Here is a 23,179-nt window from a genome sequence, read left to right as displayed (position 1 = left end):
TCTCTCCCCTTTCTTGACCTCTGAAGATGGAGGCAGAATATCTACTAACACCTTTTACAAACCCGCTGACTCCCACAGGAACCTTGATTATGGTTCTTCCCATCCTGCCACAGGCAAGGATTCCATTTCCTTCTCTTAGCTCCCCTCTGTCCACCACATTTCTTCTCATGATGAGACTTTTCATTCCAGGACATTCAAGATCAGCTCTTCTCTTTCCAGAAAACTAGGTTTCCCCTTCACTGCTATGCACGCAGCCCTCACCTGCATCTCCTCCATTTCCCATACAATTGCCCTCACTCCATCCTTCTGACATAACAGGGATAGTGTTTTCGACTTGTTCTTACCTACTATACTACGAACTTCTACATCCAACACATTACTCATGGCAACTTCTGCCATCTCTAACAAGATCTCTCACCACCAGGCACATTATCCCCCCTTCCTATCCACTTTCACAGGGATCACCCTCTCTACCAGTACCCCTTTCCTGACACCTTTCCTTGCAACCGTGCTAAGTGCTAAACCTGCTCCTACACCTCCATCACCACTATTCAAGAGCCTATAAACAGTCTTTCCAGGTAAAGCAGCACTTCACACGTGAATCCATTGCGATAATTATTGTGTCTGGTTCTCCTGGTGCAGCCTCCTCTACGTTGTTGAGGCCTGATGTAGGGATTGTAGCAGCTTATGGGTTGGGGGGACTGGTTAGCTTTACGAACACCATTAATCCAGGATATCCTGGTGGCCAGCCAGTTGAATTCCACTACACATTCATAGTCATAGTCATACTTTATTGGGGGAAATTGGTTTTTGTTACAGTTGCACCGTAAATAATAAATAGTAATAAAACCATAAATAGTAATATGTAAATTATGCCAGGAAGTAAGTCCAGGACCAGCCTATTGGCTCAGGGTGTCTGACCCTCCAAGGGAGGAGTTGTAAAGTTTGATGGCCATAGGCAGGAATGACTTCCTATGACGCTCTGTGTTGCATCTCGGTGGAATGAGTCTCTGGCTGAATGTACTCCTGTGCCCAACCAGTACATTATGTAGTAGATGGGAGACATTGTCCAAGATGGCATGCAACTTGGACAGCATCCTCTTTTCAGACACCACCCTCAGAGAGTTCAGTTCCATCCCTGCAACATCACTGGCCTTACGAATAGGTTTGCTGATTCTGTTGGTGTCTGCTACCCTCATTCCTACACCGACATGTCTATCCAGAGCCTCCTAAATTGCCCCATTGAGGCCAGATGCTGACTGGAATAATACCTCTCTTCCAGCTTGGGACATCCAACTGGATGGCAGCAATATTGATCTCTTTAACTTGCAGTAACCTTTCCCTCCCCAGCCTCAAGACCAGCCCATTACCTACACCTTCCTCCCTCTAGCTCGCTTCTACTTTCCCTTTATTCTATGGTAGACTGTCCTCTCTTGTCAGATTCCTTCTTCAGCCCTTTGCTTCTTCCACCTATCACCTCTCAACTTGTCATATTGTTCCATCCCCATCTTCCTACCATCTCCCTCTCATCCGGATTCACCTATTACCTGCCAGCTTGTGCTCCTCCCCCTCCCTCTGCCCTTTTATTCTGGCTACCGCTGTTTTTGTTCCAGTCCTGATGAAGAGTGTCGGACCAAAATGTTGACTCCATTTCCCTCCATAGATGCTGCCTGACCCACTGAGTTCCTCCAGCACTTTATATATGTTGCTAATGGTTCAGTTTGATGATCTACTGTTAGAACAGTTTACTAAATTATACCACAATTACTGAAAGGACAATCTAAATTTTATTTCAGAAAAATGAACAATAGGCATGCCACAAATAAATTCAAATGCTACGAGTGACAAATATTTCATATCATCTCCTGTACCTGGCTGAGGTTTTAATTTCATATAGTGGACTTAAAATTACCTTTGCATTAGGGTAAAAAAAAAAATTACCTTCAAATTGCTTTTGATACCTATTTTACAGGTTAGTAATTATTGCCTGAAGATTTGAGCCTTTCAAAGGTAATTTTATTTGAACAAATCCCCTGACCACTGTCATGTTTATCAACCAAACATGTAATAGATTAATTTAAAAATATTTTTGAAGACAAAAATATGTCATTGAATATATAATATGAACTAGGCAAATGTCTATCAGTTATTATTAATTCACCAATGTGTTTAACTAACTGACCCAGTATTTTCTGGACCATGTTGTTATGGGCTTCAACATGACACATTGAAAGCCTGACTGATTTATTCAGCATGACCTTTTCATTGGCATGAAATAATATCATTGTCACTATACATATTGCACTTGGTGATGGTATTTATTATAGATAGATAGATATACTTAATTGATTCCGAGGGAAATTGGGTAGATATCTTGTGTCAGTAGTTAACCATTGTTGGGTTTGGATAGTACACAGAGCCCTTTATGGAAGGAACTGCTGAAATCCTGTTACCATGTTGTGAATTCCTTCACCTCAGTTATGGAATATGAATTGGAGGCCTGGATGATGGCATTATTAGTAAAAGAATTTTATTATTCCAAGATTTAATATCTCATTCACTGGCAAAAAAACAGTATTTTTTGAGATGATGCCGGTGAAGTACCAAATCCAATTTTTATTAAAATTTTATTTCAACTAACTTTCTGAAGAAACAAACCATTAAGAAGCCATTTTCTTTCTTGCATATATAGCATCATATACTGTAACAGTAGTCTAGGTTTCTCATTGACTCCGAAGTAGGAACATCAGTAAAATAGCACTCAGGAGTATACAGAGGGTGCACACGGTCGGGACCACAATCTCTGTCACCATTTCCATATGATTGATTAGAGGATCTAAAATTCAAAAGAAAAAGGCACAATGTAAATGTTCTTTACAATTGTTTAGGAAATAATTTCACTAAATGAAGTTAATTTAATATGTTACAAGATCTCTTATGGTCCTATATAAAACAAAAAAGCTGGGATAGATCTTTTGCTAATACTGATAGTAGTGTTTTCCTGTTCATCTACTTTTGGGAAGTTTTCATAATTGAAACATTAAATTCCTTTGAAGCTCTTAAACCATAGAGAGGGGGATAGTATTGAACTATTTACAGGCTAGAAATACACACCAAGACATTCATCCTTGCTAATAGTGATGTAATTTAAAAGTAGAATTATAGCCAATTATTTAAATTCCAATGCCTGCACTGGCATGATGAGGCCACCCTCAGGTTGGAGGGGCAACACCTCAATTCCATTAGAACATAGATTTCTCTTGACTCCTCCTCTTCCTTCCCTCTTCTTCCATTCCCCACTCTGATTCCCCCTTTCCCCCTTCTCACCTATTTATTTCCTTCCTCAGTGCCCTTCCTCTTTCCTCCATGCTTCACTTCACTCTCCTCTCCTTTCAGATTCTTTCTTTGCCTTTTCCATCTATCACCTTCCAACACATCCATCTAGCTTCACTCATCACCTTGTATTCCTTGCCTCCCCCAGTCTTGTTGTTCTGGCTTCTTCCTCTTTCCTTTCCAGTCCTGGTGAAGGGTGTCAGCCTGAAACATCGACTGTTTGTTTCCCTACATAGATGTTGCCTGACCTGCTGAGTTCCTCCAGCATTTTGTTTGTTAGTCTGGATTTTCACTATCTGCAGAATCTCTTGTGTTTATAATTATGGCTTGAAGTTACCCAAGAATATATCTGATTTTTTTTTTCAGTGTTTGGAATGTGTGCAAAGTTCAGCATCTCCATTTGAGTTACTGAGCTCTCCATACTTGTGTCAAATCATCCTAAAGATCTTCCTTGTTATTTCCAGGTTTGACTCAGGTCCACAAGACCAGCACATGAAGAGGTCAGCTACTCTCACACCTTCACTGCCTATTCTGTCTTTATAGGCACACTCTAATCCCAGTTCCTTATTAAGTCCAGTGCCTGTTTATTCGACCATTCCCCAAAGAACGTGTACATCCTGTTAACTCAGGCTCCTGGACCCAGCTCAGCATCCCTCTGTTCCTTGTTTAATACAGGTGACCCCTCCTGTGCTCCTAGCAACTGGTGTGCATCAGTTTTCTTTACTGTGAAGCTGTATCATCTCTGCATGTATCAAGCCATGCTAGCTGGGATGAAAAGACGTTTATTTAATGTACTTCTATTTAACATTAGATTTGGACCTTAGGGAAGTTATTCCATATCTCAAATTTTTCAGCAGCGATTTGTGAATTTTGTAAGGTGAATTTCTGTTATCTAAACAGTGATAATGCAGGGGTCACCTCTGTTCTCTGCCGGATCTGTTGGTTCAGAGATCAACAAGTCCAATTTTTGTCATGGAATATTTTTCAGATGTATCTCTGGTCTGTCTTGTAGGTATTGCTTTCTTCTTCTCTCCAATCGCTCCCTGATGTCCATTCTCTGTCCAACCATCTCTGATTGTTTGTGTTTGCTTAGGTTGTCTGGAGGGAAATCTGGCTTGCCTGGATGCAACTGCACTATTTCAATAAAGCCTCGTTGCTTGCCTGTATAATACTCCCTCTTGCTACTCACTTTTATAAAAGCTTTATTCGTGCTTTTGTCACCAGTAAAACCTTCTGGAGTTTTGAAGATTGAGAGGGGATCTCATTGAAACATGTCAAAAATTGAAAGTGGATGTGGAGAGGATGTTTCTTATAGTGAGAGAGTCTCGGACCAGAGGGCATAGCCTCGTAATAGAAGGATGTCCCTTTAGAACAGAGAAGAGGAGGAATTTCTTTAGCCTGAGGGTGGTGAATATGTGGAATTCACTGTCACAAATGGCTGTGCAGGCCAAGTCACTCAATGGGTATATTTAAGGCAGAGGTTGATTTGTTCTTGTTTAGTAAGGGCAACAAAGATTACAAGCAGAAGGCAGGAGAATGGGGTTGAGAGGGATAATTAATCAGCAATGATTAAATGGCATAGCAGCTTCAGTGGGCTGAATGGCCTAATTCTGCTCCTATGTCTTGTCTCGTGGAATTAAATTTGCTTTCTCCAGCTAGTCTCTTATCTTTTTCCCTTTTGTAGATAGTGTTTCTTTGGAACGATGTCCTGTGCTAACCTGTGTGGAGTTTGCATTATTTCCTGGATGCCCTGGTTTCCTCCACATCCCAATAATGTGCCAGCAGGTTAATTGGCTAGTGTAAGTGCCCCTCTTGTGGAGATGGATGGTATGAGAATCTGAGAGGAGAGATTGGGCGTGTGAGGAAATGGGCAGCAAGGAATAGGACTGATAGAATTGCTTTGAGAAGTGGTATTAATCTGATGGGCCAAATGGCTCCTGCTGTCATATTTACAAGAATTCAAAAGTTGTGTGCCATTTGTATTTTAAAAGATAAATAACGCATTACCAGAAAGTGCTCGCAGTTTTCAAGACAGTATGAGATCTGAAGTGGGAAAACATTGAAATCAAAATGCACAACTTGTTAAAATATTTACTCAATATGATTATTTCAGAGAGATTTTAAATGCGAGAGGACAAAGTAAAATCAGCCTACTTTAACCATGACTAACATGCACTTAAAACTTTGTTGCTTTGAAGACTTGACCTTTGCACTGAAATGATCTCAAACCCTTAATACCTAAACTTCATCATGCACTGGCCAAACTGTTGGCAAATGCGCCTGCTTCTCATTTGTTCGGTCTGTTCTTCCAGCTAGAAAGGGCAAACAAAAAGAACCCGTTAGCCCAACAGTGGTGCCTCCTCACTCAATCCTTCCCCAATAGATTAAATGCAGTGGGGCCAGTGTCAATTGAAAAGTTCTATAAAATTGATACATACATCATCTTAAGGAGTAGTTTTGGAAGTTTAAAAAGTATGGGGAAAATACAACTTTTAGTGATCCAACTTATACCCAATATTTTAGGCTTAGAACCATAGAACACTACAGCACAGAAAACAGGCTATTTGGCCCTTCTAGTCTGTGCTGAAATATTATTCCGCTAGTCCCATTGACCTGCATCCAGACCATAACTCTCCAGACCTCTCCCATCCATGTACCTATCCAATTTATTCTTAAAACTTAAGAGTGAGCCCGCGTTTACCGCGTCAGATGGTAGCTCGTTCCACACTCCCACCACTCTCTGAGTGAAGAAGCTCCCCCTAATGTTCCCCCTAAACCTTTCCCCTTTCACCCTAAAGCCATGTCCTCTCGTATTTATCTCTCCTATTCTAAGTGGAAAGAGCCTATTCACATTTACTCTGTCTACAATAGAAACAATTATGCAGCAACAGTACAGACAAACAATCAGTGTGCTAAAGACAACAAACTGCAAATATGAAAGAAAGAAATGATAATAAATAAACAATAAATATTGAGAACATGAGATGAAGAGTCCTCGAAAGTGTCCCTGAACCTGGTGGTGTGAGTCCCGAGGCTCCTGTACCACCTTCCTGATGGCAGCACCAGGAAGACAGCATAGCCTGGGTGGTGGGGGCCCTTGATGACGGATTCTGATTTACTGTGACAACACTGTGTAGATGTGCTCAATGGTGGGGAGGGTTTTACCCGTGATGGACTAGGCCGTATCCACTACTCTTTGTATTTTCCCTCAAAGGGCATTAGTGTTTCCATACCGGGCTGTGGGACAGCCAGTCAATATCCCTACTACATGCAAATTTCAATTATCCTGTGCATTTTTAAACAAAATGCAACACGTTTGTTTTGTGCCTTTATAACTAGAGGAGTGGTCTGATATTTCCTCAAGTTAGTTATTCCCATCTAGACCATGAGATATATAGGAGCAGAATTAAGCCATTTGACCCATTGAGGTTTCTAGATACCTAGTTCTTTAATTTTAATATTTATGCTTTCCTGGAGTTTTTAGACAAAGCAACATTTATCCATCCTTCATTTTGTTACTCAGCTGTCTTGAGAAGATTGAACAGATTCAACTATTATTTCATTGCTGGTGATGTATATAGAACTATGAAACCTCTTAGTTACTGGAATTACTTGAATACTTTGTCACTGCCTTTGGGTGACCCTAGGGAGGAGTGTTGTGAAGGCAAGTGTGTCTACAATTTGTTCATGGCTTTAATCTTCAGCTCTTTGTGTGATTAAAATTATAATTGCATTGTTGATGTAGAAAGGGAGTATCTTATTCGCAATAGAACTGTCAAGATAATAATACTGCTCCAAAATGTAACAAGAACATCAAACTTTGCTTCTGTTCCATGGAATGTTAAAACCTTACTTGCCCGTTGCAGCTTTTGCAGATGTCCAGGATAATGAAGTGGGAGCATATATGCTTTTCTTCCACCTCCTGCCCCCCCCCCCCCACTAACCTGGGATACCTGCTTATTCCATACCACTGGCATCGGATGCAGATATCCGGGATAATATGTTCCCCAGCCCCATTAATGTGGATGAAACATAGGAGTATCTGTCCATTCCATTGGTGTGAAATAGTGACAATGTTACACCATCTCTGTAAATTCCATGGACTTGCCATCACCAATATGTTTGTTTGGGAGCTGCCTTTTTTTAAACTCTGCTACAACTTAATGATTTTTGTACACCCCCGTTGTGGTCCTGCACAACAGAGTCTGTCTGCTCCATGCTGACCTGGTCTTTTGCCAGATCCCATCTACGTGCAGCTGGACATAGGGCACCAGAGTAGTGATTAGCATGACGCTATTACAGCTCGGGGCTACGGAGTTCAGAATTCAATTCCAACGTTATCTATAAGAAGTCTGTACGTTCTCCCTGTGGAATGCGTGAATTTTCTCCGGGTCCTCCGGTTTCCTCCCAGAGTCCAAAGGTTAGTAGATTAACTGGTTACTGTAAGTTGTCCCATTGTTAGGCTAGGGTTAAATTGGTAGGTTGTTTCATGCTGTATCACTAATTAAAAATAAATGAAAATAAAATAAAAATATCCCTCCAAACCCTTCCCTTTCATGTATCTATTCAGACCCCTCCCATCCTTGTGCCCACTCAGACCTCTCCCATCCATGTATTGATTCAGACCCCTCCCATCTCTGTGCCGGCTCAAACTTTTCTTAAATGTAATATCTGCCACTTCTACTGGCTGCTCACTCCATAGGTCACACCACCCTCTGAGTGAAGAAGTTCCCCCCACAGTATGTTTCACATGTTGCTACCTTTTATTTTTTCCCCCAATTGGAGGCTGGACTGGCCTTGTTTTCCCTGGAGTCAAGGAGGTTAAGGATTTTCGGCATTTATCCCCACGGCAGTAGTATCATGTGGGTGGGTGGGAGAGGGACTTGTTTTGCTCCTGCTTGTGTTGTTCTGATGAACACCGTGCACATGCCATGCTGGCGCCAGAATGTGTGGTGACACTTGTAGGCTGCCCCCAGCACAAACGACACATTTCACTGCATGTTTTGATGTACATGTGATAAATAAATTAATCTGAATCTGAAAAACAAGGTTTAAAGTGAGATTTTGAAAGGATCTCGGGGGTACCTTTTTAATAGAGATGTTTGATGTCTGGAGCTTGATGCCAGAGGAAGTGGAGGAATCTGATACAGTCATTCTGTTTAAGAGGCACTTAGACAGGGAAGGGATAGAAGAATAGCCCTAATGCAGGCAAATATTATTCGTGTACCTGGACGGAAGGACCCATTTCAGTGTCGTATGACTGATGCGTTCAGTATACCTGGGGAGAGGGGCCTGTTTGTGTCATACGACTCTGATATATTCACTATAATTGTGGAGAAGGACCCATTTCAGTGTCGTATAACTGATACGTTCAGTGTACCAGGGGAGAAGGACCCCGTTCAGTGTTGTATGAATGATACGTTTAGTGTACTTGGGGAGAAGGGCCTGTTTGCGTCATACGACTCTGATACATTCAGTGTACCTGGGGAGAAAGACCCCGTTTCAGTGTTGTACAACTCTGCTACATTTAACCACTGCAAAAATCCAAGGCATTTACAACAGACAGCAATTGCGAGTTAAGTGGAGCTGCCATCATCTGAGTGTGATCAAATGGATTGCAGAGTTATTGGTTAAAAGTACAGCGTGCTTCCCATGTTTTAATACACAATTCTTTGTTGAATGGTGGTGGGGGGGGAATTACTTAGAGAAATAATAACACCACTTGCTTGTGTTCTGCAAAGTTGCAGAGAGACACTGGTGTCCTGTAACATGCGTCACCAGTAGCTAGGCAGCCGCATCATAGTACAGTTACTCCACATGGGCTCTGGCTGAGTCGTCTTGCTTCAGACTGTTCCCAAATCCTGTGGCTATGTTCACCTACCTGCGGCAAGCAGTGCATTGGTGGTTGAACATTCTTCTGCAGCCTTGCGCAGCCAAAGTTCAATCTAGCCAGAGAAAAGTAGAAAGCTTATTTAATGAACGTCCTTTGGATAAGGATCAACATTCTGCAGCTGAGGAGAGGACCTGCAGCTGAGGAGAGGACCAGCAATGTGATGTCGAAATAATAAACAGACCAAATGTTTTCAGTTTCCTGGAACTGGTTAACCCCCTGTCCAGACTGATAGTGCTGGTGTATCTCCATGGAGTTTAAACCTGCTCCCTGTATTCCCATCTTTCTAACCAACAACTGGGGCAACCTGCAGTGGCCAGTTAAGCTACTAATCCACAAGTGAATGATACTGGACCATCCAGGGAAACCCACACGGTACAGCACAGAAACAGGCCCTTCACTCCAAACGGTCCTTACCAACCAGGATGCCCCACCTAAAGTAGTCCCATTTGCCAGTGTTTGGCTCATAACCTTTTTAAACCCCCCCAATGTATGTGCCTGTCAAACTGTCATTCAAAACACCCAGTTTTTACCTGACAAACACCCAGTTTGTCAGTCTTTATCTATGTACAGTTTTTCATAAATTCTATTGTATTTTTTTTCTGTAAATGCCTGCAAGAAAATGAATCTCAAGGTAATACATGTGAACATGTATATAATTTGATAATAAATTTTATTTTGACTTTGAAAGGTTGCTATTGTACTTGCCTTAACCATTTCGTTCCACATTGACGCCACCCTTTGTGTTTAAAAATAAAAGTTGCCCTCAGTTCCTCTTAAATCTTTCCCCTCCCACCTTAAGCCTATGCCCCCCCCCTCTAGTTTTTGATTCCCTAACTCTGGTGGGGGGGGGGAGAGATTGTGTGCATTTTTGCTATCTCTGCTGCTCATGAATTTATACACCTCTCTGCCTAATGCCCATGCATTTTCTTTCCTTCAATTTTGAATCAGTATCAAGATGATGAAATGGTTTATTGAACTCAACGAATAACTGAAAGTGAGCATTATCGCTGTTAATTAAAGAGTCAGTGGTACTCACCTCTCTACGGTTGGGAAATCCATTAGAGCTGATCATCTTTTTGTAATATTGAACTGAAGCCTTGGGGTACCTCCTTTTGTGCTTACTGTTAAAGTCAACGTAGTAAAGGCCAAACCTTTCGGAATACCCTTCGTCCCATTCAAAATTATCCAGCAGTGACCATGACGTGTAACCCTTCACTTGAACACCATCCTTAATAGCTGCAATGTTTCAAAATCACACATTTACAAACAAAACAATCATTTGGTATCAAACCAGGAAATGCCAGAAACTCAGTGATCTGATGAGAAATTGCAACAAGTAAAATTTAATTAATACATAAGCAGTAAACTTTCAGGCAGAATAAAAGGTTTTTTACTCAATCCCACTCTGAAATTCCAGCTTTGTCATTGTTGCAGAGCACTACAGCACAGGAACAGGCCCTTCAGCCCATCTAGTCCATGACAAACTGTTATTCTGCTTAGTACCATCTACCTGTTGCCTCCCATACCCCTCCCATCAATATACATATCCAAATTACCCTTAAATACTGAAATCAAACCCAAAGTTACAAAGGCCAATGGTACATTGGCCTTTATCATAAAATGTCTTGCTGTAATAATTAGGAATTTGATGAGTCATTGTGTACAATTTTAGCTAACTCACCAAAAGACATATATATTTGCTATCAAAGGGAACAGAAAAAATTCACCCAACTATTTCATGGCATGACATACGCATGAAGTTTCAGTAGCCTAGATCTGTATTCTCCAACGCCTGCAAGAATGGCAGATGATCTCACTGAAAGTTACAGAATTCCTGTGGGGCATGACAGCTGGATACAGGTTTCCATGGCTGAGGAAACGGTCCACATAGGGTAGGCCATTTAGGACATCGGTGAGGAGAAACCTCAGAGGGTAGCGAATCATTGGAATTCTCTACCCTGAAGGGTGGCACAGGCTCCCTTTACATCCAGACATGATCAGGGTTTGGTGGATACAGGAGTAGTTTGGAAAGACATTGCTGAGATGGAAGATCAGCCATGAATTTGATGAATAGTGGGGAAAGCTTGAGGTTCTGAATGGCCAGCTCGTGCTGATTCTTATGTTCTTGTATTGTTCATAAACTATCTTCAATTTGAACAACTTCTGCCTACAAAACACTTGTAACGCCGTCTAAATACACAATATTTGGAGGTATTAATGTCTAAAGATGAATCCTTCTTTGCCATCAATGCACTTTGAAGCCACAGGTCTGACTGAGGGCTTGAGGGATTTCAGTAACAAATTTACACACTTACTGTAACACAGGAGGCCATTTGACCTATTGAGTCCATGCTGGTTCCCACTAAAGCAATCCATCATTTCTTTTCTTATTTCACAGATCAAAGAGCAGTACAGGCCCTTCTGCTCATGATGTGCAGACCTTTTAGCCTGTTCCAAGATCAATCTAATCCTTCTTTCCTACATGGCCCTCTGTTTTTCCATCATCTATGTACCTATCTTAGAGTCTCTTAAATATCCGGAATGTATCTGCCTCTACCACCACCCCTGGCAGCGCATTCCACACACCCACCAGTCTCTGTGTAAAAAAAAAACAAACTACCTCTAACGTCCCCCTGTGCTTTCATCCAATCACCTTAAATTATGCATCCTTGTGTTAGCCATTTCTGCTCTGGGGAGAAGTCTCTGGCTACCCATTCAATCAATGCCTCATCATCTACTGTGCTATCAAGGCACCTGTCATCCTTCTTCACTCAAAAGAGAAAAGTCCTATCTTCAGAAGATATGCTCTCCAATCCAGATAGCATCCTGGTAAGCCTCCTTTGCACCCTCTCTAAAGCTTTGACATCCTTCCAATAATGAAGTGACCAGAACTAAACACAATACTCTAAATGTGGTATAACCAGGGTTTTATAAAGCTGCAACATTACTCAATCCCCCAACTAATGAAGGCCAACACACCATACACCTTCTTAACAACCCTATCCTTATCAACCTGCTCACCATTTTTAAATCCTTCACCACAGTAGCCAACGAACAAACCACCTGCCTGTGGGATGTGAGGGGGACCTGGAGCACCCACTGCTGTTGGGGAAAGAACCACAGGTTAGGATTGGACCCAGGCTGCTGGAGGTGTCAGGTACCAATGTCCGTCCCTACTTTCTTCAGCAGACAATCAGATCTCATTTAAAAAGAAATTCTTCCTGACTTCTAAATTTTGTTCACTCCCATGGGGAAGATAACATTAGTAATTACTTCACTGAGTAATGTGTGTGGTTGTAATGGAAATTCATTATCTTCATATGACAAAGGCACCTTTAAGAATCTCGTTAACGTAATTATTCATATACTGCATTCGCCACTTGTCACACAGCTCAGTACACAGCTGTTTCTCCGAAACTCCATTTTCTGTCACATAGATCCTAGGGTTACCATAGCGACCCTGAAACACATCGGAAAACAAAAGCATTACGAATAAAAATTATTCATCCCTTTTATATTGGGATGTAGCAGGTACCATAACAAAGAGCACAGATACTGGGACAGCAGGGTAGAGTCTTGCGAGACCATGGATCTGCGCCTGGAAAGTCTTCGCTCTCAGGCCTGGGCAAGGTTGTATGGAAGACCAGCAGTTACCCATGCTGCAAGTCTCCCCTCTCCACGACACCGATGTTGTCCAAGGGAAGGGCAATAGGACCCATACAGCTTGGCACCAGTGTCGTCACAGAGCACTGTGTGATTAAGTGCCTTGCTCAAGGACACAACACGTTTCCTCAGTTGGGGCTTGAACTCATGACCTTCAGGTCGCTAGTCCAATGCCTTAACCACTTGGCCATGTGCCCACACGGTACAGTAGTGGTACACAATACTTTACAGTACCAGCAACCCAAGTTCAGTTCCCACTACTGCCTGTAAGGAGTTCATACGTTCTCCCTGTGACTGCGTAGGTTTCCTCCCACAGTGCAAAGACATACTGGTTGGTAGGTTAATTGGTCATTGTAAATTGTCTCATGATTACACTGTCATTAAATCAGTGGATTGCTGGAAGGCACAGTTCGAAGGGCTGAAAGGGGCTTTTCTGCACTGTATCTCAATAAATAAATTTAAATAATTAAAAAAGTCTAGAGCATGACACAAGGAGTTCCAGGAACTCAGTGGGTCGGGTAGCATCTGTGGAGGGAAATGTACATACGACATTTTGGACCCAAAACAAAACATTGGTTTTCCGTTTCCCTCCAAAGGTAATTCCTTCACAGCAGACACTTTCCTTATATCCACTTCTTGTTCCTCTGATTTCCTTCTTTAAAAAAAATCACAGGAATTTATGGAATTGTTAAACACTATGATTCAGACATTCTGTTGTTCTTTGCATCTTCTTCCTACTTTTGCTCTGTACCCAAGTAGTCTTTGACCTATTATATCAGCAAATTCATTTCATCCGTGGCCTCTCTTCAAATCATTCCAACACCTGCACACACAGTTCTCCAAACCTTTTGTATGATAATGTCTAACATATAATTCTACTTTCTACATTGAATTTGCTATTAATGTTTGCAGGTGTTACAAAACTGAAATCCAGTTTCATATTTCCCCTAGCTTTGTAAGCCAATCTAGACTCTTATCCAATGACAAATTTTAGATCTTGAAGTTTTTTAGATTTTACGGAAAGTGGCATGTGTTTAATGATGGATCCAACTATTAATCAAAACCTCTTCCTTTTCCCCAAAATGTCTGCTGCACATAATATCCCCATAATAAACATGAGAATTCTGCAAATGCTGGAGGAACTCGACAGGTCAGGCAGCATGAATAAACAGTTGACGTTTTGGGCCAAGGCTCTTCTTCAGGACTGGAAATGAGGGGAAAGGAGAATAGAGGGGGGGGAGGTGAGGGGAAGGAAAATAGCTAGAAGGTGGATAAAAAAGGTGAAGGGCTGGAGAGGAAGGAATCTGAAAGGAGATGAGAGTGGACTATAGGAGAAAGGGAAGGAGGGAGTGAGAGGCCAGAGTGGAGAATAGAAGAAGAGGGGAGGGGGAGGGATTTTTTTTTAAAATGGAAGGAAAAGTCTATATTCATACCATCAGGTTGGAAGCTACCCAGAGGTAATACAAGGTGTTGCTCTCCCACCCTGAAGGTGACCTCATTTGGCACAATAGGAGGCCACGGACCGACATGTCAGAAAGGGAATGGGATTTGTTTGGCCACCGGGAAGTTCTGCTTTTGGCAGATGGAGCGGAGCTGGTCACTTTCCTGACCACATCCAATACCAGGAAAATTCTGACATAATACATTTTCTTTCACCTGTAATTTGTTCAAACCGGCCTTTTTATTTTTGTTCTGAGGTTAGGTGTAACACATAGCAGGACATGTTTAGCTTTGCTGACCAACTAGAGATGAGCCATTTCTGCTGAAGGTGATCTATTATTTTAAATGTGTTTGGTGGTTTTTCTTGGACAAAGAGCTAGTGACTTCTCAACAAATGAACTTGTGTACAAACCACTACAATAAGTACAGTGATAATGACAGGAAAGTAATTCATTTTATGTTCAGCACCTTGAGATCCAAATGAGGATGTAATGAAATCAGCATTTCCACATATATTGTACAATTAATGAGATCAATCTTTCTGATTCTTTTCCAGATGGACTTTAACTGGAGGTCGCACCTACCCTTCACCTCAAATTAAGTGTCTGAAATATTCTCCCATAGTTTTGTTTTAAGACAAGACCATAAGAGATAGGAGAAGAATTAGACCATTTGGCACATTGAGTCTGCTCAGCCATTTCATCATGGCTGATCCATTTTCCTCTCAAACCCATTCTTCAGCCTTCTCCTGGTAACCTTTCATACCCTGACTAATCAAGAATCTTATCAATCTCCACCTTAATTATACCCAACGACTTGACCTTCACAGCTGCCTATGGCAACAAATTCCACAAATTCACTATCCTCTGTCTAAAGGAATTCCTCCTCATCTCCGTTCTAAATGTATGTCCCTCTATTCTGAGTCTATGCCCCGTGTAATCTGTGTATTTAATGTTTGTTTTGTTTCCTATAATAAAGACATTTTTCTTTGTTTCCTTTTGCTATTTGAAAATGATGCGTGGCTTAGTTTCCATCTTTCAGAGCTCCAGTTCCAAGTCTGCTCATGAGTCTCAACAGAACAGTACAGAGATCAGCCACAACTAACCCACAGCAAGGTCGTGAGGCTCCTTCATCAGTGCCTCACAATTCTTGACAGCCCGAGTGACATAAAACATAAACAGAGATGCTGGAAGAATTCAGTTAGTGAAGCTCCAACTGTGAAAAGAAAAACCAGTTAACACATTGGACCATGTAGGGTATTCAACTTGAAATATTAACTGGTTGCACTTTCCACAGATACTGCTTGACTGGCTGAGTTCTTACTGCAATTCTGTTTTTGTTTCAAAGCTTGATCCTCTGGTTTTGTTTCTCAGCAAGTGCTGAAAGCAAACTTCCCTTTTATGTTGCACCCCTTCCAAGTATGAAGATTATTTGTCTCATGTACATTGAAACGTACAGTGGAATGCCATGTTTGCGTCAACAACCAACACTGTCAGAGGATGACCTAGCAGCAGCCCGCAAGTGTTCGGTTCAAGAGCCTGAAGACTGGTAACGACTGGGATAATGTCACTCACCCCAACACTGAACTGTTCCCATAACCTATGGACTCTTCATCTCATGTTCCTGATATTTATTGCTTATTTGTTTATTATATTTATATATTTTTCTTGTCGTATTTGCACAATTTGTTGTCTTCTGCACACTGGTGGTTTGTCTGTCCTGTTGGGTGCAGTCTTTCACTGATTCTATTGTGATTCCTGTATTTGCTGGTGATTGCCCACAAGAAAATGAAACTCAGGTGACATTGTGTACGTTGATAATAAATTTACTTAGAACTTTGAACGGTGAAAGAGTTCAGAGATTGATTAGTTCCCTTTCTCCTTTTGCCGCACATTAATGGGTCCTTCAATCATGACACAGTGGCAAACATTTACTGGATCTTTCAGAACAGGTGGCACGGTAGCATAGTGGTTAGCTCACTTTCCAACACCAGTGACAACTGATAGGGGTTCAATTCCCACAATATCTGTAACGAGTTTGTATGTTCTCCCTGTGACTTCATGGGTTTCACCTGGGCGCTCCAGTTTCCTCCCACCTTCCAAAGGTGAACACGTTGTTAAGTTGTAGGCACGTTGTGTTGGTGCCGCAATCATGGCAATGTTTGCGAGCTGCCCTGTTGGTTGTTGACACAAAACATTGCTTTTTCTGTGTTTCGATGTACATGTGACAAATAAAGCTAATCTTAAAAGAACAGGCTGAATGGATACATTCTAAAGAGATAATATTCCAAGGGGAGGACCCTGCATCTGAAGATAACTAAAAAAATGTTAAATATGGCATCAAATTTAAAGAAAAAGCATCTAATTGCACAAATTCAAGTGGCAGGGCAAAATATTCAAAGTTCAAATTTATTATCAAACTATGTATACCATATTCAACCTTGAGATTCATCATAGCCAGCCACAGAACAAAGAAACACAATTCATGAAAAAAAACACACACAACAAAGATGGGCTCATATCCAATGTGCAAAAGATGACAAAGCAAGCAAATAGTAACAAAAAAAGAGTAAACATAACATGGAATATGTCCATAAAGTGACACTGGGCTGTACTGATGGGAAATAATAAAGTGGTGGTGGAGTTAGTGGGTGGAGGTGCTGACTGAAGGAAGTAACTGTTTTTGAGTCCGGTGGTCCCAGCAGGGATGCCACGTAGCCTCCTCCCTGATGGGAGTGGGACAGACAGTCCATCAGCAGGCTGGGTGGACCCTTTATGATGTTACTGGCCTTTTTCTGCTGCCAATCAGAATCGGAATTGGATTTAAAATCACTGGCATATGTCCTGACATTTATTGTTTTATGGCAGCACGACATCACAGTACATAATAAAAACTATAAATTACAGTAAGTATATATAAAAAGAGAGGGAAAAATACTGAAGAAGTGTTCATGGGTTCATTGTACGTTCAGCGATCTGATGGAGGAGGGGAAGAAGCTGTTCCTGAAACACCGAGGGTGTATCTCTGTATCTCTCTGTAGCTTATTACGATCCAGTGCAGTAGCCCCCCGCCCCGTACCAGACAGTGATGCAGACAGTTAGAATACTCTCCACAGTACATCGGTAAAAATTTGCGGGTGTTTTAGGTGACAAACCAAATCCCAAACTAGTGAAATATTGCTGCATAGTCCGAACATTGCCCCCACTGGATGGGTCCACAACATCCTCAGAGCTCCATCACTCAAGAGATTCACGCTTAATTTCAAAAACAGTTTGATGGGTGGTTGGGTAATTGGCTGGAAGTCGAAGTTGGGGAAGTCAACAGGCTGTAGCAGCTGGCTACAAACTGGCATCAAGCACAGGGTCCTCCATAATTTCGGAGGTCTGTAAAGCTTTATGGAAAGCATTGCAGCCAGAGTTCCTTCCCTGCCCTTCAGTCGCCCAATGGGAAGCTACTACAGCGTAGGAGGAAATGCGATGCTGCCAAGCGGACCAATCACAGTTGTTGCGGTCTGCGTCGCTGCGACGCGTAGTTACATTTTGGGAGAGGTGCACGTCAGGCTACGGCGTAGGGTTTGCATAGAGTATAGCGTAGGGTGCGCCACTATGCCGTATTTACAGTGTACATTTGATGCACAAGTATAAATCAGCCTTAAGTAGGTAAATGCAATGTTAGGCAATTAAGAGAGTAACTCACGTTTCACCCTAATCGATCAGGTGGTGTGGTTATTTTCAGATTGCTGTCACACACAAACTGTTGAAGACTTGACAAAGGACACCCTTAACTCATAGCATTTAGCAAGTCAAGGGATCATAAAGAGTATAAACCCTTCCTTGTTACTCTGGAAGGAACAGTTTGGGGTAAGCAATCTGACCTGCAGTAAATACCTTTATAAAGTTCAGGATTCTCCTGAAGCCCCAGGGGACCGAGTACAGCCATTCGGATCCTGGGTCCGGCCACTGTGGGTCGACGAGTTCCACTAGGTCACGATCGGTGTGATAACTTGGCCCCTTGCTGTGGTGGTAATTCTTGCTGGTGATGTAGCGGGTTGTGAAGTGACCCAGTCCAAAGAAGTCTGCTGTGCCTCTGATGAAGTATTTCTCCTGCGGAGTGAAGGCGGGCAGCCTGGAGTTAACCTGTCCCTCCTGTGAACTCTTCCTCCCTGTTAACGATAAACACCAAGGCTGGTTAGATATGGGAACAACGGTTAGATACTTCGAACAATACCAGTGCCACGTTTACCCAGATCTTAAACTGGCCTCATTTGTTTCTAGATTTTCTCGGTTGTGAGAATCGTTTGCACAGTTTCCTCACAAAAATTGTCAGATTCAATCAGCATCTCCCACATTTTTCTAACTTGAAGCAGTTGGAAAGGGTGCATTAGAAGTTGCTGATAATAACCCTGGCAACCCACTTAGATTGTGGACAAGATGAACAACTACTCCCTTGGTACCCTGCTGAATAGATTAAAGCAACTCCCATGAAAAGGATTTATACCCTGCCAGCATTTCTGATGCCACACAGGACATTACAGCTTCCCCAGGAAACGTGTTTGTGGCTCCATTCTATCTAGGATTTTATGAATTTTGTTCTGCACTTGTTGGATTGAGGTGTAGAATTATTATTTTCCTTGTAGTTTAAACTTCCTATGCTTGCTTGCATTTTTACATAACCACCCATATATGTGCATGTGAATTTTCCAGTAATTATAGTACAGTTGCTTCTATATGTTTCTAGAAACTTAGTTGTCACACCATTTAAATCTGGCTTTTTATAGGTTAATTATCAGCAAAATTTTATATTATAACACTGTAAAGTACAGGATCAGAATTCGGCCATTTGGCCCATCAGGTCTGCTGCACCATTTCATCGTGGGCGATCCATTTCCCTCTCAGCTCCAATCTCCTGCCTTTTGCCTGTACGCCTTCGTGCCCTGACTAATGGAGAATCTATCAATCCCTGCTTTAAATACACCCGATGGCTTGGCCTCCACGGCTGTCTGTGGCCATGAATTCCACAGATTCACCACATTTTGGCTACAGAAACTCCTCCTCATCTCTGTTCTAAATGAATGTCACTCTATTCTGAGGCTGTGCCCTCTGGTCCTAGACTCCCCCACCATAGGAAACATCCTCCTCACATCCACTCTATCGAGTCCTTTCAACATTTGATAGGTTTCAATAAGATTCCTCCCCCTATTCCGCCCCCCCCCGACCATTTAGGGAGTACAGGCCAGAGCCATCAGTCAGTCATCATATGGTAACCCTTTAATTCCTGAAATCATTCTCGCGAACCACCTCTGAACCTCTCCAGTATCAGAATATCCTTTCTTAGATAAAGGGCCCAAAACTGCTCACAGTGAGTCCTTACCAGTGCCTTATGAAGCCTCAACATTATATCCTTGCTTTTATATTCTAGTCCTCTCAAAATGAATGCTAATGCTGCATTTGCCTTCCTCACCACCAGCTCAACCTGCAAATTAACCTTTAGGGAATCCTGCACGAAGAATTCCAAGTCCCTTTGCACCTAAGATTTTTAAATTTTCTTTCCATTCAGAAATAGTCTACACTTTCATTTCTTCTACCAAAGTGCATGGTCATGCACTTCCCAACACTGTATTCCATCTGCCACTTTTTTGAGTATTCTTCTAACCTGTTCAGGACCTTCTGCAGCCTCCCTGCTTCCTCAATATCACCTGCCCCTCCACCTATCTTCATATTGTACTGTGAGGGGATCCTGGAGTACCCCTATTAACTGTTTGGAGAGAGACATTTATCATTGATGGTTTGTTTGGAAAGGAGAGAGAGACAGAGTTATTTACAACCAATATGTTGCTTTTGGAAAAGAGAGAGAGAGATGAAGATTGACAGTTGGACTGTCACTTTAAGGCATTGGAAGTAACTTTGGATTTCTACTGAGTTTGGAGTTGGAGACAGCACCGAGCAGCTCGAAGGTTGCCATGGTGACCGAAGGCAGATTGTTGATGTAACTTTCAAGGACTTGTTGCCTGCTTGCAGTCCTTTACAAAGGAGGGAGGCACTCTTTGAGTGACAGGTGATGCTCAGCCTGGTGAAATAAATGGGAGGTCAGATGATACAGACTTCAGGACACATGATCTGGACACTGAATGAGCATTGTTGTGCCCGCAGAGAAAGTGGGTTTTGGAGGATCGATTCCAAATTGCCATTCCACCGCTGAAGAAGGGGTTGACTGGTGGGGAGTTGTCTATGTGTCCACCCTCGCCTGGGTGATAGCTCCACCACAGGAAACTGGTCCCCCTGGTTAAAGTCACAGTCGGTGACTTGTAAAGGATTTCGGAGGATGACGAGAAAATCGACGGCATCAGCTCACCTGAAGACTCAACTAACTAACTAACTAACTAACTAACTAACTATCTCTCTCTCTCTCTCTCTCTCTCCATCACTACTCAAGTCAATACCATGAACTGAACTGAACTTTATTCAATATCGTAAGACTGTATCTTTTTACCCCAGACTTAAAGAAGCTTGGTTTTCATACATATATATTCCACACTTACTTTTATATATAATCATTGCTAACCTGTGTGAATTATTTACTTTAATATTACTGTATTGCGTAGTTACTAATAAATATTATTAGTTGTTAGCAATACGAGACTCCAAAGTGTTCTCCATCTCTGCTGGTTCTTTACTCCCGTCACGGGGTACGTGACAGTACACAAACTTGGCTACAAAGCCATCAATTCCGTCATCCAAATTACTGACATGCAGTGTAAAAAGAAAAAGGGTTCCAACACATTTTGTCATCTCTAGTCTCAGTATGAGACGACCAAAACTACTCTTTAGTCTGGTCTTATCTTTGTTTTCTTAATGCTTCTTCTTTTTGTTCTTGTAACACTTAACAAAACAATCGTACACAACTAGTGTTATTGTTTAGCTTGCCCCATCCCAGGCACTGGCGTTCTCAACATTGAGGACACCTACAAATGGTGATGCCTCACTGAGGACCCCCATCACCCAGGACATGCCCCCTTCTCCTTGCTACCCTCAGGGAGGAGGTACAGGAGACTGAAGACACACACTCAACGCTTTAAGAACAGCTTTTTCCCCTCTACCACCAGATTTCTTAATGGTCCATGAACACTACCTCACCACTTTTCCTCTCTTTTTGTGCTACTTATCTAATTTTTGTTTGTATATACTTACTGTTATGTATAGTTTTTATTATATATTGCAAAGTACTGCTGCCACAAAACAAATTTCACGACATATACCAGAGATATTCTGATTCTTGACTGATGAAGAATCTTTGGATTGCAAAAGCATCAGGATCCAACATTCCTTACTTAAAATAATTTCATTGATGCACGCAGGAGTCCATTACTGAAGGCCCCAATGGTCCCATTCACTGCTTTGGCATATGTGGTATGGTGAATCTCTAAGTCAGAGCCAAGCTGAACTCAGAAGGCACACTGGAGTATCCCCCAGTCAGGTTTCCCATTCGGCCTATTATAACAGTATTCAGCAGAGGAAATTAAAAACTGTAAATTTAGTCTCATTTCGCACTCGACTGCAAGTAAACACAATATATTAAAGCCATAGAGCAGTACAGCACAGAAACAGGCCTTTCGGCCCTTCAAATATGTGCCGAACTCTTATTCTGCCAAGTCCATTGACCTGCGCCAAGACCATAGCGTAGCCCTCCATGCCTCCCACCCATGTACCTATCCAAACTTTTCTTAAATGTCACAATCAAACCCACATACACTACTTCCCCTGGCATCTTGTTCCACACTCACACCACCTTCTGAGTGAAGGAGCTCCCCCTCATGTTCCCCTTAAACATTTAACCTCTCACCCTTATTGTATGACCCCTAGTTTGAATTTTCACCCAACCTTTCTTAAGATTCACCTGGTGGCATCTTAGACCCCTGAATAATCCAATGGAAAATCAGATTTATAGGCATCTGTGGAGAGGGTTCAAAGAACGTTCGCAAAAATGATTCCAGGATTGAATGGCTTGTTATATGAACAATGTTTCATGGCTCTGGGCCTGTATTCACTGGAATTCAGAAGAATGAGCTAATTGAAACCTATCAAATGGTGAAAAGTCTTGATAGAGTGGATGTGGAGAGGATGTTTCTTTTGGTGGGAGACCAGAGGACAACACAGCCTTAGAATAGAGGGGCATCCCTTTAGAATGGAAGACAGAAGGAATTTCTTTAGCCAGAGAGTGATGAATCTGTGGAATCTGTTGCCACAGGCAGCTGTGGAGGCCAAGTCTGTATGTATATTTAAGGCAGAAGTTGATAGATTCTCACTGGGTCAGGGCATGAAGGGATACGGGTAAAAGGCAGGAGATTAGGGCTGAGAAGAACATTGAATCAGCGATGATGAAATGGTGGAGCAGACTCGATGGGCCAAGTAGCCTAATTCTGCTCCTATATCTTTTGGTCTTATGGTCTAAACAAGTTTATTTACTTTGTGCTTTTGATTTTTTTTGGTGCCAGATTAACTTATTATTTTATACTTACCAATGTAGTCTTTCATAACTTGAGGGTAGTCCCCGTTGAAAATTGGATTGGCAAACCAGCCAAGATTAAACTGGATGTATCGCTCTGCAGCCTCAATATCCTGTAGGCTGGTAATATCCACTGGCTCTCCCCACTCACTTGTGATGGAAATACCCACTATGCCTTTAATAGTAAAAGAATGGTTAATAAGTACACATAATCTCTAAACTGCAATATAAATATTTCAGTTGTGATGTTGTAAATTAAACTAGTTCCCAAGTTGAAGCTCTTCCACAACATCCTGGGCCACCTTTTGTCCTCTCCTCTATCGGGCAAGATCTCCAGGCTTTGACATT

General features: G+C 42.0%; 2 protein-coding genes across 6 annotated transcripts in view; one reads left to right on the top strand and one right to left on the bottom strand.

Moving 5' to 3' along the window:
- zwilch (zwilch kinetochore protein) overlaps positions 1 to 17,265 on the top strand; it is a 51,557-nt gene extending 34,292 nt beyond the window's left edge. For 2 of the 4 annotated variants that reach the window (XM_063066233.1, XM_063066230.1), the window contains one exon: positions 14,886 to 17,265. The gene's annotated coding sequence lies outside the window, so the exon portion shown is untranslated. Of the gene's footprint in view, positions 1 to 3,797; positions 8,181 to 14,885 lie in introns of those variants that run through there. The other 2 variants (XR_010020205.1, XM_063066231.1) reach the window with 2 other exon arrangements.
- Positions 1,836 to 23,179, bottom strand: part of LOC134355802 (lactase-like protein) — a 47,769-nt gene continuing 26,425 nt past the window's right edge. The window contains exons 8-14 of one of the 2 annotated variants that reach the window (XM_063066235.1): positions 22,845 to 23,006; positions 18,217 to 18,491; positions 12,560 to 12,686; positions 10,263 to 10,462; positions 9,215 to 9,278; positions 5,572 to 5,645; positions 2,714 to 2,836 (exon numbers count right to left, since the gene is read on the bottom strand). In XM_063066235.1, the coding sequence (XP_062922305.1) occupies positions 5,572 to 5,645; positions 9,215 to 9,278; positions 10,263 to 10,462; positions 12,560 to 12,686; positions 18,217 to 18,491; positions 22,845 to 23,006 (902 nt within the window). In that variant the 3' untranslated portion in view covers positions 2,714 to 2,836. Of the gene's footprint in view, positions 2,837 to 5,571; positions 5,646 to 9,214; positions 9,279 to 10,262; positions 10,463 to 12,559; positions 12,687 to 18,216; positions 18,492 to 22,844; positions 23,007 to 23,179 lie in introns of both variants that reach the window. The other variant, XM_063066234.1, reaches the window with a different exon arrangement.

This window comes from Mobula hypostoma, chromosome 13 (assembly GCF_963921235.1).
Source record: "Mobula hypostoma chromosome 13, sMobHyp1.1, whole genome shotgun sequence".
NCBI classification, from domain to species: domain Eukaryota; kingdom Metazoa; phylum Chordata; class Chondrichthyes; order Myliobatiformes; family Myliobatidae; genus Mobula; species Mobula hypostoma.
Note: the sequence above shows the minus strand (reverse complement) of the source record. Positions and strands in the feature narration are given on the sequence as shown.